The sequence below is a fragment of the Suncus etruscus genome, chromosome 3 (assembly GCF_024139225.1).
Source record: "Suncus etruscus isolate mSunEtr1 chromosome 3, mSunEtr1.pri.cur, whole genome shotgun sequence".
Lineage (NCBI taxonomy): Eukaryota > Metazoa > Chordata > Mammalia > Eulipotyphla > Soricidae > Suncus > Suncus etruscus.
The window spans coordinates 48,897,977-48,916,600 of NC_064850.1; the positions used below are offsets into that span (position 1 = coordinate 48,897,977).

Genomic DNA, 18,624 nt, shown 5'->3' on the forward strand with positions numbered 1-18,624 from the left:
TTCTCCATCACTTTACCTGTGTAATTTTCTCCAAGGCTAATATGACTTACTTGCTCACCCTTCCTCTTCGCCCAGCCAAATTCATTCCCTACACACACTCAAGTTTAAGTTCTGGGGAACCTTGCTCATCAATGTAACTTGCAAGGCCTAAAATAGTATCTAGCATATCAAGATCATAAATATTTGTAGAAAAAAATGGACACTATATTAAAGTTGAGTACAAAATCAGTACAAAAATCCAACCTATTGATATCGCATTACTGAAGGAAATGGAATAGGGCTTATATTTAACTTGCAACTTCCCAACACATATGCTAGTACTGACTGTGTGATCATTCAGGACCTGAACCTCCTTCCTCCTGAGTTTATTGCATTTAGATGAACCACAATGTCCAAATTTATCTTCTTCTTGCCAACTTTGTCAACTTCTTATTTTCCATGCAAGCTTGGGCAATGCTGGAACCAGTTAACCCAACACTCAAGTGCTGTTTTATTCTTAAATTTTACACATCCATGTCACTGCATCTGCTAATCCCATCTCAAATAAATTACAGACCTCCAACTCCCCCATCTCAAGTTCCTGCTAGATATTATTTCCACTGGAAATCTCTGAATTGCCAATTCCAGTAGAAAAAGTGGGGTGGGAGGGGCAACAAATAAGAGCTCTACAGAGATTAACACCCTAGTTGAACAAAATATGGTAGCTACTGAGCAAGCTATGATGCTCAGAGATATAAGGAGGGACCTAGAGGGCCAGCAAGGAGATCAAATTTTGAGATCAAGTTGGTCAGAACTGGATGATAGTAAAAATCAAGGGCAAGATAACAAACAGAAAGGAGGACTGAATGTAGGACTTGGTCCCAATGAGTCACTCTTGAACCAAATGTAGTAGTAAAATATTTTGATTTTCATGTTTATCATGGCATAGACCTTGACTGGGCTCACCATTCAACACAAGCCAAAGATGATGCAATGATGCAGCTATCGGGAGTGGGGAAAAAAGCATACTTCCAACATTTTATAACTAGGTAGGAAGACTGTTTTATAAAGGGAATTTACTTATATCTGTTGGCAACATGAAACAGAATGCAGTAACTTCACACTAGTTTAAGTTTATCAAGCGGGGGAATAAGATTTAAAATCAACCAACATAATAGGGATTTGAGGAGGTATAAATGTACCCAGAACATAAAGGACATTTAGAAAAGGATCTGAGAAATAGAGCACTCTAAGTGCTCACAACTCCATTCTCTTACTAGGTTCCAGATTTCTGACCTACCACAAATCCAGAGGGCAAAATGCCAAATGAAGATGATTCCAAATCTACATTATCAAGAGAAGAATAACAAATAGAGGGGCAAGTACAGGCTACCAAATTTGGAATAAAGAAAAACATATAATTTTTCCTAAAGGACATTTAAAACTAAATATGGAAAACAATGTACCTTCAATGTATGTTGAATGAATCCATCTGTACTATTCTAATTTGTGTCTGTTTCACTTAAGAAAATACTTTACAGCAAAGCCAAATAATGTAACTATTTTAATAAATTGTTTTAATAAAAGAGAATAAAATTTATTAGGCTAATATTTTCAAATACTGATTTTGGATATTCAATTCTTTTTGAAAATTAAACTTGTGAATAATGATTTCAAAATAAAGAACTTAAATGAACAAGAGTCACTATCCAAATGTCTCTGGCAAAAATATATTTATTAAAATGTTACTAAACAGTGTTTCTGACATAAAATCTATTTTATCTCAAAGTACGTTCAATTAAAAATTCAGTTCTAGGGGCTGAGCAGTGGCGCAGTAGTAGGATGTTGGCCTTGCATGCGGCTGACCTAGAATGGACATCAGTTTGATCTCCCAGCATCCCGAGCCAGGAGTGATTTCTGAGCACATAGCCAGGAATAACCCCTGAGAGTAACTGGATGTGCCCCCCCCAAAAAAAAAAAAAATCAGTTCTAACACAGAATTTGAATCTCGGGTTGATTTCTTTTTTTTTTTTTAATAATATTTTTTATTTAAACACCTTGGTTACCAACATGATTGTGGTTGTGTTTCAGTCATATAAGAGAGAAAACCTAGATTATTTATTTACATAGTAGCAGATATGTCAGATAGTATTCATATATCATATATTCTAAGTAATATATTTTATTTGATGTATATTGCAAATGACATATAATTTTTATCCTGCAGAGTAGCAAAATGCTTAAAGTATATAAACAAATCATTGCATAGATACAAAAATTAGCATTTAGTTATTGAATCCACTGAGAAAAATAACTGGTTAGCCTGTGACCAAATTGTAGGTGAAGAAAGAAGTTGCATTTTAAAATATCATTGTAGGTTCTTTATTATATATAAACTTCTTTATGGAGACACATCTAAAAGCAATGTTTATGTAGTTTCCCTTCTCTAAACCAAATTCACTTTAAATGGTCCTTTTGTAGGAAAATCTGCTATAAATCAAATTAAGTATTCCTCCACTGACATCTTGAGAAACAATAAAACAAAGGTTGAACACAGAGTAAATTAGTATAGTATCATTACCATTATCAATATGCTACTCATAAAATCTTGGTTTTCTATCACCTCATAGAAGGAGAAACAACAAGCAATATTTTTTTTAGAATGTACTGATTTCAGATTCTGAAGAGGGAGATGTGAATCATGCTTAGAGCTATTGTATTCAAGATAATTTGCTTACTTGTGTAGTATCACCACTTGGGCTAAGGGCTGATGTACACATTTTCTTGAATACTTGAATTTTAAACTTAAAGCTTAAAATGGAAAACTAACCACTTAATCAGAGTCATGTGCTTTGAAAGAATTAACCAACACTCTGGGGATGGAGTGATCATAGAGCAAGGAGGGCATTTGCCTTGCATGCAGCTGATCTGGGCTCAATCACCAGCATCCCATATGGTCCCCTGAGCATCACCAGGAGTAATTTCTGAGTGGTAAGGCAGGAGTAACCATTGAGCATTGCTGAATGTAACCCCAAAACAGAATAACCATCAGTCAGCATCTCCACCAGCACCATCACTATCACCTGACTTATGCTCAATCTAATCATGAAAGAAAATGTACTGAAAGAGTTAAGAAACTTTTAGGTTCTTGATTATAATGCTATGTTCAATTCCTAATACTGGATTTCAGGCCATGTATTTGAAAGGAACCCATTTATTTCTTGATCTTTCAACAGACTACTCAATTTAAAGTTTAATTTAGGGTCAAAAGGCTTGTCACATGCTTTGCATGCAGGAGATGCAGATTGATCCCCAGCACTGCATTGCCCTCTGAGACAGGTGCAGCCCCTAAGCTCTGATGAGTGTGTGCTACCACACACCCCAAAATGGCAAATGTATAAATGTATCAACTGGTCAAAGATTCTCAGTGGGGGGAAAAAAAAGAAAAAATAAGTAAAACATTGATGAATTAGAAAGATTTAAGAGAGTAAGATGTCCTGGTTAACTAGAAGACTGTAACTGTCACTCAGGTTCACTTAGTACTATAACAACAAACTAATCCTAGTATCATTGGTCTAAGCATTATTACTGTGAATTGTAGTTGACGTGCAATCTAGGAATACAGATGAGCCAAACTGAATATCTTGGGTAATGGTCCTAGAATATCCCCAAGAATTATTTCTCCTTTTGCTTTAAATTTCCAAAGAGAGAGAGGCGCCAATAAAACTGGAGCTTAATCTAATGGAAGGTGAGTAAGTGTGGGGAGCCTGGGGTATGGCCAGCATATGTTTCTCCACCAAATACCTAGAGTCCCCTAATCCCCCCACAGAGAATAATCCCTACTCCAGTTAAAATAAGGCCTCCAAAGGAGAACCAGAAACCAAATCTTTCAAACAGGCTTCAGTCTGCATTTCTTCTCAATGTACTCAATTACTTTTAGAAATTGGATACTTGAGACCCTAATTTTCTAAATCTTTAGTGTCTTTTCTATAAATCAACCACTTAAAAAGACTGGGAGGGGGACTGCAGGATATAGACAATAGAATCACCAAGTTAGAGAGCTCTGTTTCCAAATAAACTTTTGAGGTGGTTATCTATCTAGGCTCCTTTGTAGTGATTAACAGACTGTACTAGAAATAAGGACCAGCTCAAACATGTAAGGCTAAAAAGTACTTACATCTCCAATAAAAGAAAATTTTAGGGGCTATAGAGTATCTTACAAGCAGCCAATTAGGGTTCAACCAACATCCAATATGGACCCTGACCCCTGCCAGGAGTGATCCCTGAGGGAAGAGTGAGGAGTAAGTGCTGAGCACCAATGGGTGTAGTCCAAAAACTAAAAAAGGGAGAAATAATTTTATAGGCACTGTAGTCATAGTGCAGCAGGTAGGGCACTTGCTTTGTATGTAGCTGATCCAGGCCCAATCCCCAGCACCATATATGATTCCCAGAGGCCGGCCAGTTTTCCTAAGGACAGATATGGGGATATTATGCCCTGATCATTGGGTGTAGAACAAAAATAAACAAAAAATAGTATGAATTCCTTATAAAATATGAACAAGGAGGTTATAAAATCTAAAAGTAGCTCTTTGAGTCAGGAGATAAATGTTCTCTAAAGCATGAGCTACTAGGCTTCCTTAACACATCTAATTGTGTCAGTAACTATCATTTCTATCCTAGACACTTTGTGGTGGAGCTTCTGCAGGGCCCCAAATTGCCCAAAATCTTTCTTTCTTTTTCTGTTTAACTTTATTTATTGATTGATTAATTGATTAGTTATTGAGCCACACCCATTGGTGCTCAAGGGTTACTTTTGGCTCTGCACTCAGATTTGCTCTTGGCAGGCTGGGGTACCGTATAGGTGCCGGGAATCAAACTGGGTACCTCCTGGTTGGCCACAATGCAAGGCAAACACCCTACCGTTGTGCTATCTCTTCTACCCCCAAATCTCCTTTATTTCTAATCAGATTTTACTTAAGTAGTTGTTACTTCTTCAGCGTAACAAGAAAAGAAAGGTGCAATATGTGATGAGACTAAATCAAAGAAACAAGAGAGTGCTCCAGAGATGTTAGCTCAAACGCCTGCCACTACTCACAATGCACTCTGCTCGACAAGAATGAAGTATGGTTGGCACATCTCTTTTTGCAGGCCCTGCCCCCACCCATATAACCTCTCTGGGAATAGGCCTATATAGCTCCAAAGCCCTACCTGCAGACATCAGCTGGCTGTGGTGGCCTATAGAGTAAGCCTGAGCTCACCATGGCCACACTCTGCCTTCCTCTTTTAGCTCATACATTGGCAATCAGGCTCCAAAACTGTGAGGGTCTTTTCACTGGATGTTTTTCAGTTGTTTTGTGCACTATGTTGTTGAGTTGCTGACTGGATGGTCCCCAAGTAAAGGGCTACAGTAGGGGGAACTGGTGCCCTGAACACAAAGAAACTCTGTGTGTGTGTGTGTGTGTGTGTGTGTGTGTGTGGTGTGTGAGAGAGAGAGATGTTAGAGAAAATACATGCATTAACTCTGCTGCATTAAAGGCCAATGTTAGGGGCTGGGCGGTGGCGCTAAAGGTAAGGTGCCTGCCTTGCCTGCGCTAGCCTCGGACGGACCGCGGTTCGATCCCCCGGCGTCCCATATGGTCCCCCAAGCCAGGAGCGACTTCTGAGCGCATAGCCAGGAGTAACCCCTGAGCATTACCGGGTGTGGCCCAAAAACCAAAAAAAAAAAAAAAAAAAAAAAAAAGGCCAATGTTAGTGAATCAACTTGGACAATGACAACTTTCCCTGGATACAAGCTCTCTCTCCCTCATGTGGGAAAAGGCTGGGATCAGAGGGTCCCAAGAACCCAGAGGTCCCTGGGCCTTTGAACAGATTGAAAACATGCTCAGGATTCATGCTAACCTGGTTTATAGAACCAGGTTATGGAGCATAAAGAGGCCAAAAGTGAGAATGAACAAACACTGATTTGAAAACATTCACTCCCTACAAGCTGTTGGCACTGATGTTTCAGTGAGAGATTCTCCTTGAATTCTCCCCTTCACAGAGCATCATCTCTGTACAGTCTCTGCCCTCTGCCGAAGAAAACAAAGTCCTGTGTCCCCATTTTCTTTAATGACTTGGAGCTTGTTTGGGGACTTGACCCAGAAAATTAATCTCTTTTTGAAGAAAAAAAAATTTCAGTCTTTCTCCAGTAAAAGTTTCAATTTAATTTCTTATTACCAAAAGTCACAGATTACTGTTTCAAGGAGAGCTTTTGCTTATTCCAGTTCTTGTTTATATTTACAATAAAAGCTGCTCCATATGTCAATGAAAGAAGAAAAGTTGACTGGTTTTGTGGGTTTTTTGGAGACTGTGACTTTTATAAATGGGACTCTTACATATACTATGGAATGGATGAACAAGAAGAACAAAAATGAGCAAAGATATTTAAAAAATATCAGCATGAAGTATAACTCTTACCTTGCTTGCCAAAGTCAGATAATTTACTGGACTTTAATATGTATATATGATTACAATTCAGGATTGAAAGAAAGAAAACCTGAAGGAAGCGGTAGGGTATTTGCCTTGCATGTGGCTGACCCAGGATGGGCCTGAGTTGATCCCCTGCGTCCCATATGGTCCCCTGAGCCAAGAGCAATTTCTGAGTGCATAGCCAGGAGTAAAAAATTCATTAGGGAAGAAATCATGAACTTTCACTCCAAAGGACAGAGCGGAAAAAAAAAAAAAAACTTACAATCACCAAAGGCCCATGACTATCACCCCTAAAATACTATTTTAAATATGCAAAGGTCAAGAGACTCAAAATGGTATATTATTACTTTTAATATGTCTAGTTCAGACAAGCATTCTATTTTTTTTTTTTTTTTTTTTTGGTTTTTGGGTCACATCTGGCAGTGCTCAGGGAATACTCCTGGCTCTATGCTCAGAAATTGCTCCTGGCAGACTCAGGGGACCATATGGGATGCCGGGATTTGAACCACCAACCTTCTGCATACAAGGCAAATGCCTTACCTCCATGCTATTTCTCTGGCCCCAAGACAATCATTCTTAAAAAAATGCCATATATTCTTTATTAATCATTCGCTCAAATATTCCCATCTTTAATCACTGTACATTACAGTCACCTTTAAGTTTCTTTTCCAACCACCATATTTGAGTTAGCCATTAGATGCTGATATTAATCATAATTCTGTATAAAAGTGCAAAAATACGTGTATTCAATCACATTTTCATCAATTATTGGAACTTAATAGAATGATCAATCATTGTAATATAGTGTAATATAACCACTTTGAAGGACTCAAATGCCTCAAACCAGTGTTAAGTCTGTATTAGACCATTAGTAGAAAAGCTCAATTTCCCCTCTGTTAGTCAAAATGTGCTCATACAAGTGATTTTCACTGGCTTGTGTATGTCATGGGGCCACTAACTCTGTGCCTGCTCTGGCTTTTTAACATGATGCTACGATTCAGAGTGAGAGCATGCTTGTGCAAGTACCAGCTTTCACATGATTCCTATAAACTGTGAACCAAAGCAATCACTTAGATTGGTTTCAAGGATCAAATAAAGCTGACTCCAAAGGTCATGGTTAATACTTCTATGAGCAAAGACAGAGTTAACAGTGTGGCTAGTTGACACAGGATGGTTTTGCAGTACAAGGACTACCATGCTATAAAATACAATGGATCTGCAATCCACAGCAGTTAGCTCAGGGGGCAGTTAAGTAAGCAAAACTTTACCTATGACTCACCAGAGCCCTTGTTTTAAGATTTCAAATGCAGGTTTTAATTTGAATCATATAAGACTTCTCTAAAAATGAACCATCAAGATCAAATGCATCATGTTTCTTTTATTTATAAACAGTCCAAGACATTTAAAAACTCACTCTTTTGCATTTACAATATACACATTGAGGAAGACTTAGGTGAGATCTGCAGTTTTCAATTTTCTAGATGTCAGCATTTTGGCAAAGCAAGTGATACATAGATGGAGTTAATGTAAAATAAAATAATCATGAAAGAAAAATATATGAAATGTTACAGCACTTTCTGAAGCCCTTGGCCAAATCAACCCCGCTCCCTACTCGGGCCTCCCTGCTGGCTACCAGGAGAATATCAGACCTCCCAACAAAACAGCCCCATCTTTTCATCAAAGAACTTTCACTTGGATGAAACTGCTCCTGGAAAGAGAGGCAGGAGCCAGGTTCCCTCCAGATGTTGGCAACAGTACTAATTTTTTTAACATTAGAAGATTTGGCTTATAGGGGACTCTCACTGGTCCAGAGCCTACAAAACAATGGATCACTTTTTAAGTATTACGTTGGTACCAGAAACAGGTTGAGGATGTGACAGAGTGGCTTGTGGGCCTGCAAAAAATGGGTATAATTCCACAAAGCATGGGTACAATTCCAGACATGACAAACAAACAAGTAAACAGAAAAGCATGCCTACCATTGAAGATGAGGCTGCCCCAGATTTTTTAATGTTCTTGGAAGGCATTCCATGGAGGCGACTGAGTCTTGCTTGGAAACCTAGAAAAGCAAAGACTTAACTGAGGTGACCCTGGGATCATAGATGCACAGAAACAACCAGTCATGGCCCAGCTTAGTGGGAAATTGGAAGTAAATAACTTGAGTAGTAGAAGTCTAACACACAGCCCTCACCAGAGTGGAAACGAGGCTCAATGGGTCCTGATGAAACTTGATTCATGACTAGGTATTATTTCAGCATGAGATTAATATCTAGAACCTTCCTTCTACCACATTTCAGTATGGTCAAGGTGGGTCTAACAGGGGTCCTCAAAATTTTTAAACAGGGGGCCAGTTCACTGTTCCTCAGACCACTGGAGGGTCTGACTATAGTAAAAAACAAAACTTATGAATGAATTCTTATGCACATTGCATATATCTTATTTTGCAATGAAGAAACAAAACAGATACAAATACAATATGTGGCCTGCGGGCCATAGTTTGAGGACCACTGGGACTCTAGAAGGAGGCAAGTGAACTCCTGGAAATTGGTGCAGCTGCATGATTGACCCACACACATGCTTCTCAAAATAAAATTCTGTGCTGAAATCAACCCCTTTCTGATCTTGTCTCATTTTCTCTTAATAAGGAGGTCTAGACACCATAAACCCATATATCCATCAGCCAGATGGCACTACTGACCTCTTTTGCCTGAGTGTGACATAAGGGGGAAAGAACCAGTTAAGATACTCTCAAAGACTGGATCTGGGAAGTTCTTGTCCAGCTCTGTGGGTTCTTCCTTCTCCCACCAGGGCACAATCCCAGTGATGCCACAAGCTCCGCCTGATTCTTTCTCATAGAACCAGTCACTCTGCTCATCATCACCTGTGCAGACAGAACAACAGACAAAAAGCCATTGGTTACATGAAGAACAGTCAGAGTTCAAACAATGGGACCACAGACTGGGGATGAAGTAAAGGAAAGGAGCACATGCTTTGTAGGCACAAGTCCTAGGTTCCATCCCCATCACTCAGGGTATCACCCCAACACCCCTGGCTGTGGCCTCTACACTCCCACTGCTCCCCCAAAATATAAGATGCCTGCTACATCTCAATTTTCGGGATATGATTTTTTCATATAAACTTATAGATTATTTATACATATCATCATTTGAAGTATGTCTAAATGAAGTGTGTGGCATAATTGTACTAAGCAAGGAATTATTTATCTGAAATATCTGAAAATTTAAAATTGAACTGTGGATCTGGTATTTTATTTAATAATTATAATCTGTATAAGGAAATTTTGAAAATTCTATACTTAAGACCTGTCATCAACAACAAATTGTTGTTTTCAAATCAATTCAAAGAGATGAAAAATGGTTAAGAGAAGGTTTAATCCTCTGACAAATCTGTAGGGAAATCCATTTAAGTGCCTAACCTTTTCATATTAAGGGCAAAAAAGTCTTAAACTCCTGTCAGGAATTTAAAGGTACAGAAATATAGAACCATTTGATAATAGTATCTAATTAGCCTAATTTCATGATCTGTATTGAGTGTAAAATAACAAATAATCATGAACAGATGTGACTTTATGAAATAAAGCTGATTAAATTAATTATAAAATGGTCGAGAAAAGTTGATTGTATATGAAAAGTGACACTTCCTGAGTGTAAAAAGGGAAAATCATGGTAGAAAGATAGCTTTGACACCAACACTATCCAAATTCAGTGTGCTTTTTGGGAGGCTCCAAGAATATTCATGGAGTAACTATAAATTTAAAGTTCAGCCTGAAATGTGCCCTTTATATAAAATCATCAGTATCTGAATTTAAAAGCACCAGTCATTTCAATAGGAGACAAAAATACAGAATAACAAAAACAAGTTTTAAAAAATAAGTGATAAATTTCACTTTGAAGATGATTAGCCTTCATGGTTCTTAGAACTAATTCTGGTTTCTATCAAGGTTAGTTTCCAATTTTTTTTTTTTATTTTTGGGTCACACCCGGCAGTGCTCAAAGGTTACTCTTGGCTCTACGCTGAGAAATCGCCCCTGGCAGGCTTGGGGGACCATATGGTGGGATTCAAACCACCGTCCTTCTGCATGAAAGGCAAATGCCTTACCTCCATGCTATCTCTTCGGTCCCTAGTTTCTAATTTTTAAAGTCGCTAATCACAAATACTTTGTAATACAAACTAAAGGAAGAATTTGAGCTGCAATAACAATGATTGTATGGGAAATGGTTGTATTCCAAATGATGAGGGAGTAAAAAATGTTGGGTCCCTGGAACATGCAAGCCTTATGCTCTGTGACTGCTAGCTTCCCAGCCCCTCAACTTTACTTTTAATAGAAAATTCAAATCCCTAAAGACAGAGCTGGCCTGAAATCAGATCAATTTGAATTCTAGTGTTTCATAACACAGGGGAAGCTACTGTAACACTTTAAGTTTCTTCATTTAAAAAAGAAAGAGATGTAAAGAACTTGGAGTTCTTTATAGAACCAAGTCAAAAGTGAACCAAATTAGTGTAACAGAGAATACTAAGCAATCTGAAAGAAAAGCAGCTCACAGTAAAAGCTAGCCTATTAATCTAAGCCATCTAGGATTTACAAATTCTGATAGCCTTCTTCAAAAGTTATTTTATATGTATTTTATAAATTTTACTTATTTTTATCATCAAACCAGTTTGTTTAATAGAACTTAACTTGAAATTGTGATTCATAGTCCCAAGTTTCAAGCATATTTTAGCAATCTGTTTTAAAACAGACTTTTTAAGTGTACTTATTTTGTGTTTAGTTTCCAGTTTTGGGGCCACACCTGGTGATGCTTAGGGGTTACTCCTGGCTATGTGCTCAAAAATTGCTCCTGGCTTGGGGGATCAATATGGGATGGTGGGGGATCAAACTAAGGTCCTTCCTAGGTCAGTCGCATACAAGGCAAATGCCTAGCACTGCGCCATCTGCCCCTAAGTGTACTGTTTTTAAAATAATTATATACCTATTTATCTAAGGGGAAAAGGTTCATAAATAAGACACATCATAATTTAACTTTCATTATTCATATTGCCTCAAGTATGACTACGCCAAGAAAAAAATGTATGGAGAGACTTTGCCTTTGTCCTTTTCTTTATAATATCATCAAGCAATTCACATAAACTTGAATTTTGCCTTTTCTGAAGAATCTGATGGGTAGAAAAATAGCATTTGTGATCATTTGTGTATCTCCCTCCTGCTTCCGTATTATGGTTCTCATAAATTTTCAAGAAATTTCCCAAACAAAAAAGACCTCCATTGTCAGACATGACCACTGTAACAGTCTGAACACCAAATATCTGATAATCATCTAATTACTTACAAAATGAAGGGGATGACTGAATGTCACAGCTAAATACAAATGACAAATGACCTGCAAATCTACTTTCATTAACACTTAAACAGGATGAACTTAATTTAGAATCGGTGAAAACAGAAAGCTGCAACATACAAACTTGCCAAAGAAGACACAATAGAAAAAGATGAGGCTCACAGAGCAGGGGCTAAATCTGCCTTCAGAGAACAGGCTTCATCTCCTAGATCTCAGAGACAATTGGTTCCACAAGTCATGAAGACAGGACAAGCTCTGAGAGCCTCAGCCCACCAAGTAGAAGATCAGAGTAAGGGGTCAAATCCATGGACTAAGAACCTAACAATAAGCACAAGCAAAGAAGAGCCAGAACCCAGCATCCCAGTACCTTGCCTTCCTTCATCATTGGTGAACAAACCCGCGTCGGTGCTACTCAGGCTGCTGGAGTCACTGTAAAGTGGGGGAGGAGAAAAAACAAATAAATAGTTGATCTCTCAGTCATAAAATGCTAAACTATTATGGTGCTCAAGAGAAGGAATATAAGATTTGAAAGTAAGCACAATTTGTATCTTTCGATGGGACTGCAAAAATTCGGGTTCCATTCACTACAGAGCTTATTATTTGGGCTGGCTGCAAAAAAGAACAGGGACCTGCCAGGAAAATATGTAACCTCTGCAAGGTGAGTACCCAAGGGTGGCACAGTGTTAATGAGCTTTCCCAGAGGCTCCCTGCATTAGGACCCTGACTCCATAAATGCAGACAAGCCGACTCCAAAGAGCCTGCTCCTGCACAGAAAAGGCAGGGGGGTGGCATGAGGTGACTTTTATTACTGCCTCTGAAAATACTCTGGAAAGGACAGTGAAACGTTTACAAATAGCACTGGTACCCGTTAAGGAAAAATGGAAGTTAATAAACGGTGGGTGACAGACCAGTCACTGAAGGTTAATGGTCAGAAAGTGAGCACTGACACTACTAGCAGACAGGCTCCCTTCCTTGCACAGGAGTTTGAAAGCACAACAAAGTCCAATTTAAGACACACATTACAACAAACATTTGATTGACAAGAATAAGCAGTCCCTGTGAGCTCCGATGGATGCAATGATTACAAGACCCACCTGAGTTAAAAGTGAAGGGTAAGATCCAGATGAAGAGGCTCAATCTCTAACCCATATAACCTTTTTCTGAGTCCTGAATTTCAGCCATTCAGGAATCACCCTCAGTGATTTAGTAGTGTATTGTGTTTCTAGAAGTCTTATCTGGCAATGCTGGGGCCTGGTCCTGGAGATGGTCCCAGAACAGTATCTAGGATTGAACCTGGGACTCCCAAGGCACATAAAGCAAAATGTCCAGCTTCTTGATCTATGCCCCTCACCCCTGCAGCCCAATTTCCAAATTAGAGTAAGTTTTATTCCATCTCTGTAAACTCTTTCAATCTTTCTAGCTTTGCTAGTAAAAATGACTTTGAATTGGAGGGGTCAGGGGGATAGCTAATGGGCTGCACAAATGCTCTCTGCATGTGAGATGCTTAGGCTTGATCTCCAATACCGTGTGGTCCCTTGAGGACTACTTGGATGGGTTTTTGAGAAGAGACAGGAGCGGCAGGTGAGTAATGGCAAATGTGGCCCCCAAAATAAGGAAAAGCACTCCCCACACCAAATTCCTTTAAGTTTTCTGTTATTTTCTTCTGTTTTAAATTCTTTAAATTCTTTAAATTATGAGTATTGGGTTAAAAAAGTACATATAAATATAAACAGAAAGCATAAGACTGTAAGAGACGTATGGGCAACAGAACTGAAAGATCTACTTAAACTTTTCTTCAAATGAAGAAGATGCAGGAAAGCCCTTGGGCCCTGGAAATGAACAAAATGCAACAATTCTTCCCTCAGAGTCTCAGAGTCTTTTCTGAAGGAACTTGTGCTCGGCCTTGCCTTCAGAGTCCTGAGATCACACCTCAGGGTCACCTTTCTGCAGGAGCTTTGTACAAACTGGCAGGGCTCATGGTTTTTGTGGTGACCAGCAGTGCCACCTGCCTGCCCATACTCCATCTCCCACCTGCCCGCCATACCCCTTTCTCTCACCTACTCACTCATACCCCATCGCCCACCACTGTCTCCATCTTCTGTGAAAAGCTTGGAGGTCAAACTACTTGTATAAGTCAGTTTTCTTGATTTCAGGAAAGTGCATTCTAAAAGGCCAAAAGGAGGGTCCAGGAATGGGCCCTCACCTTTGTTGTTTTTATTTTCCCATAATAAAATAAATATAGCTGCATCCAGTACTGGTCACACTGGGTAAAGCTGGCCACAAGTGATGAGTTCACAACCTTCAGTATTTGGATCAAGAGCTGTGAATCTGTGTGTTCTGTGTGTATGTATGTGTGTGACATGGAGAAGAGAGGAGACCTGAGGGAAGGAGAGGAGACCCTTCTCCTAAAATCTCCTCTATAAAGGGTCAGGTACAACTTTTCTAAGTAGAACTTGCTAACTAAAAAAAAAAAAAGGATAATATTCTAGATGGAATCCTAGAACAGAAAAAGCACATTAGATAAAAAATAAAAGAGGGGCTGGAGCGGTGGCGCAAGCAGTAGGGCTTTTGCCGTGCACGTGCTAATGTAGGATGGACCACAGTTCTATCCCACCCACCCTATATGGTCCCCCATGTCAGGAGCAATTTCTGAGTGCATAGCCAGGAGTAACCTGGTAGTCACCAGATATGACCCAAAAAACAAAAATAGAAAAAAAGAAAAAGAAAAAGAAAACATTTAATAAACTACTGAGTTTCATTAACAATACGCAAACTTTGGTGCATGCATCCTGAGAAGTATATCTCAGGTAATATGTATCTATAGGACCGAGAAAATGGTGGGTACAGGACTTGAACACATGAGTATATTCTGCGCAAGCTTTGCAACATTTCCACAAACCTAAAAGCAAATTTCCTAAAAAGCCATTTATCACACATGTGCACAAACATATGCTCACATATATGTATATGGTAAGGAGACTGTTACAATCTAAAATTTCTTCCCCCAGCTTGTTGGACTGTCCATGGTATTCCAGGTTTTCCAGGGATACATCTCCCCAAATCCTCTCACTTCTCTCCTCCCTCTTTTCTCTGCTTTCTCCCAGAAAGATCCCCTTCTGTCTCCTCGCTCAGCCTACCTCCTCTTCTGAGAAATGAGCATTAGAACCCTCATTCAAGGGCTGATTCCTAGTCCTCAATCACCTCAGCCAATATAGTGATGTTGTACCTGTGTTGGACCCTCCTTTCCTTACTTCATGGTCACTGATCTGGGAGCGCCAGGCATGAGCAGTGCCTGTTAAATGTAAATACAACACATCCAGACAAGGATAGAAATGGAAGTGAGGAGGCCACTCTCCAAGGACACTACCTTCTCCACATTTTACTCATCTGACTTTTGTAGGAGAGAAGTCAGGGTGGGATGTGTTCCTTGAACTCTTTACAGGCCCATGTCTAAGCACCATTCCTTGGGTTGGTACCTACCAGATGGGCCAACTGACCCTCCAACAGGAACTTTCCCTTGTCTTCCAAATACCACTTTTCCCACCCTTCCCCACACTTGTGTTTTCCCTTTACTCGAGTGATTCACATCTCTGTGAAAGGTGGATTCGAAGAGTACCAAAGCCAAAAAAATAGATAAAATGCAAGGGAGCTCTTCGTTGCTTCAAGCCCTCCTCTGGCTTCCCAGTGCTTTTAGGATTCAATACCAAGTTCAAATGGAACATACACCAGGACCAGCCCTCAGACCCCACTTTGTATGCCAATGGCACGGACCATGCCTGGGTTCCAAGCACACTCAGAGCTTCACCAACCAGCCTGTGCAAGAGTCCACCAACCACGCTCTTCTACCAACTGGGCCAGGTCCAGTCTTACATGGGCTGCCTCCTGCTGAGGGAAAGACTTGGTACCTGCTTTCAGCCAAAAGTGGGAAACAAGTACCTCTCTCCAGTTCCTCTGCTTAGCTCACTTCCAGCTCCTCATCGGCCTAACTGGCGAGTACTGTTTCTGAGATTGCAGTGCTGGCTCCTCATCTTTACCTTAGTGAAGAGCAAATGTTCTGCTCCCTGCTCTCGTTCCATCTCTCTATCTCACTTTCTCATGTCCAGTGGATCTACAGGCTCTCTTCTTTGTCAGTCAGATCCCAGCAAGCACATGAGACCATTCACAGAAGGAAAAATCTAGTAGAAGTGTGTCTGCAAACACACCTCGGCTGTCTAGATCACTCTGCTGTGCTGCTGTCACCTTCTTGGGAAATACGGGAGGGCTTCGCTCTCTGGGGTTAAACAAAACTCCTCAGTGAGTATGTCTCAAGGGAGAACCCCCTCAAATGTAGAGCAAAACCATCCTCATGAAGGGTCTGGGCCTAGGTTTGGAGTGTGTGTATGTGAAGGGACGGTTGGAGGCACCAACTCAAGTTCGAATATTTTTGACAGGGGAAAAGAAGGAAGCAGCTTTTATCTCATTTCTCTTCTAGCGGGATGCCTGTCAATAAAAGACAGACAATCCAGAAAGGAGGGGCCGGTGCAATCAATCTCGGGAGCAGGGAATCTGAGAATAATCCAGAATGAAGCACTTATCTCGCTGCCACACGCCCGCCTTCCAGCCCAGCCAGGTGCCAAGATAATCATTTCAAGCAGGCTGTATGGTCATCAAGTCATGTAGGGCAGGCAGGATCCCAGAAGAATCCGGCAACTTTCTGGGTCAGAAAGCATTGCCCAGCAGTTCTTCAAAGCCTTCCCAAAAAAGACTTTTATTTTTTGAGTATATACACCTTTACTTCCTGAAACAATCTGGTCAAAAATCAACTCTACTCAAAAGACTTTTTTTCTACAAAATTTTGCCAGGTCCAACTCTGGTCTCTAGGGATACTTAGAAGCCACTGAGTTGGGTCCAAGCTCCAAAGCAAGTCATTTCTGCAATGCAAATAACACCCATCCTATACTAGATTATTCTGTCCCACACCATTTTAAAGAAAGATTCTTTTGTTTGGATCACTGTGCTGCCTTTAGATTTAAGGAGATGCCTAAAATTATGAACCTTGTTAATACTTTTTCATTTCTTTTTTCTCTGGAGGAGTGAGTGGGGTTAAGTTCATTCGGGCTGTGCTCAAACCCAGCTTGGTAGCAATACAGGCAAGCATCTTAGGCTGCCTGTTCTCTCATTTATTCTCTCTCCTTGTTCTCTCCCTTTCTCCCCCCACCCCCATCAGGCAAGTACCTTAACCCATTTTCTCTCTCTCTCTCTCTTCTCCTCTTCTCTCCTCTCCCCTCTCCTCCCCTCCTCCCCTCTCCTCCCCCACCCCCCAGTAGCCTTTGAACTACGTACAAAGTGATCACTTACCTTTCGATCCTGACAAATTACTAAGTAGCTATCAGCACAGCAGCAGTGTATGGTCAAGTTCTAAAGTGAAGAGATTAGACTAACTGCCACTGGTCCCCTACCTACTCATCTCTCTGGACAAGATGAGGTGTAAACAGAGTGGAAGCTGGGTTTTCTAACTCATCAAGATCACTTCCAAGCAACCTGTAGACTTCCTAACATCAAGTTCTTCCTTGTCAAAAGGAATCAACTTCTAAATCTCTGGAACCAGAGTTTAAAAAAAAAAGACCCAAAGGCTTAAAAGCTCTATAATGAAACCAAGAAACAATTATAGATACCCCCCTTCCTAAGCGTTATACAACCCCCTTCCTTAGCATTACAAATGTGTGGCTGTTCCAAAGAGCACTTTCCCATTGAAAATCCATTTCCGCTTCACTTCGGAGCTGAAAATTAAGTCATTATAACACAATCCCAAGACTTGGTGTAAATCAAATAAGCAATTTTGCTTGGTGCTAAACATCGTAAATCACCAGAAAATAAAAAAAAAAAAAAACATGGTGCCAACCGCCAGGCCGCACTGGTTTCATTTATAATTATTCCGAAGAGAAATTAATTAAAATACAAAGCCCCCCTGCCCACCGATGCGCGCGCGTGCGCACACACACACACACACACACACACACACACACACACACACACACACACACGGACAAGATAGGAGAATGGAAAAGGCACCTTTCACTCATGAGTTCATCCAACACCTTTTGCTCTTCGAATTCCATCTTGTCCTTGCCCGGCTGGCTGGCATCCTCGCTCTCCAGCACCACGCCCTCGTCCTGGCCCCGGGGCCCAGGTCTGGCTGCCTTCAGTTTCCGCTTCTTGACTTTGGTCTTGGGCAACTCCTGGTCCTGGCAGGTGCCGTCGTCATGCGCCATGGTCTGGTCCCGGCAGCCATCCAGGGGCTGGGCCGTGACCCGCTTGCTGGCCACCTCCTGCGGGAAGTCCACAGCCATGCGCTTCACCTTCCGCCGCCGTCGCCAAGTCCGGCCACTTAGGCTGTCCACGGCGAAATCGGACTCGTGCCACAAGGGTCGCTTTCCCCGGACGTTGTTGTTCAAACCAGCAGAGGGCCGCCGCTTGGCAACCAGCATCTGGTCATCAGAGTCGCTGTGGTCCTTCTTGCTATGACTATGTGCCTCCCGATAGGGGTCCCGGCTGGGCTCTTCCACGCTGGAGTCCGAGCCCTCGCTTAGACCATGGCCTGGCTCCCAGGGGTGGTGGACATTGTAGGATCGGCGCTTCCGTCCTCTGCGCTTTCTTGCCTGACGCTTCAGTGGGCAGGAGAGGCTTCGAGAATGGTCACCCGTGTCCGCAAAGCCCCCGCGGGCCTGCTCTGAGCTCTCCTCCAGGGCTGAGACAAGGTCATGTACCAACTCCTCCATGGTCCGGCTGAAATGCCTGCATTGCCAAAGGAGACAGGACAGAAAGAGGGCAGTAAGGGGCC

General features: G+C 41.0%; 1 protein-coding gene and 1 long non-coding RNA gene across 2 annotated transcripts in view; both read right to left on the minus strand.

The window, feature by feature from the left end:
* Positions 1-18,624, minus strand: part of LOC126003365 (uncharacterized) — a 1,166,220-nt gene that overhangs the window by 1,085,761 nt on the left and 61,835 nt on the right. The window lies entirely within an intron of this gene.
* Positions 1-18,624, minus strand: part of GPATCH2 (G-patch domain containing 2) — a 134,049-nt gene that overhangs the window by 103,277 nt on the left and 12,148 nt on the right. Inside the window, exons 2-5 of the mRNA XM_049769515.1 lie at positions 17,856-18,578; positions 12,172-12,233; positions 9,146-9,328; positions 8,427-8,506 (exon numbers count right to left, since the gene is read on the minus strand). Coding sequence (XP_049625472.1) covers positions 8,427-8,506; positions 9,146-9,328; positions 12,172-12,233; positions 17,856-18,578 — 1,048 coding nt within the window. The remainder of the gene's footprint in view (positions 1-8,426; positions 8,507-9,145; positions 9,329-12,171; positions 12,234-17,855; positions 18,579-18,624) is intronic.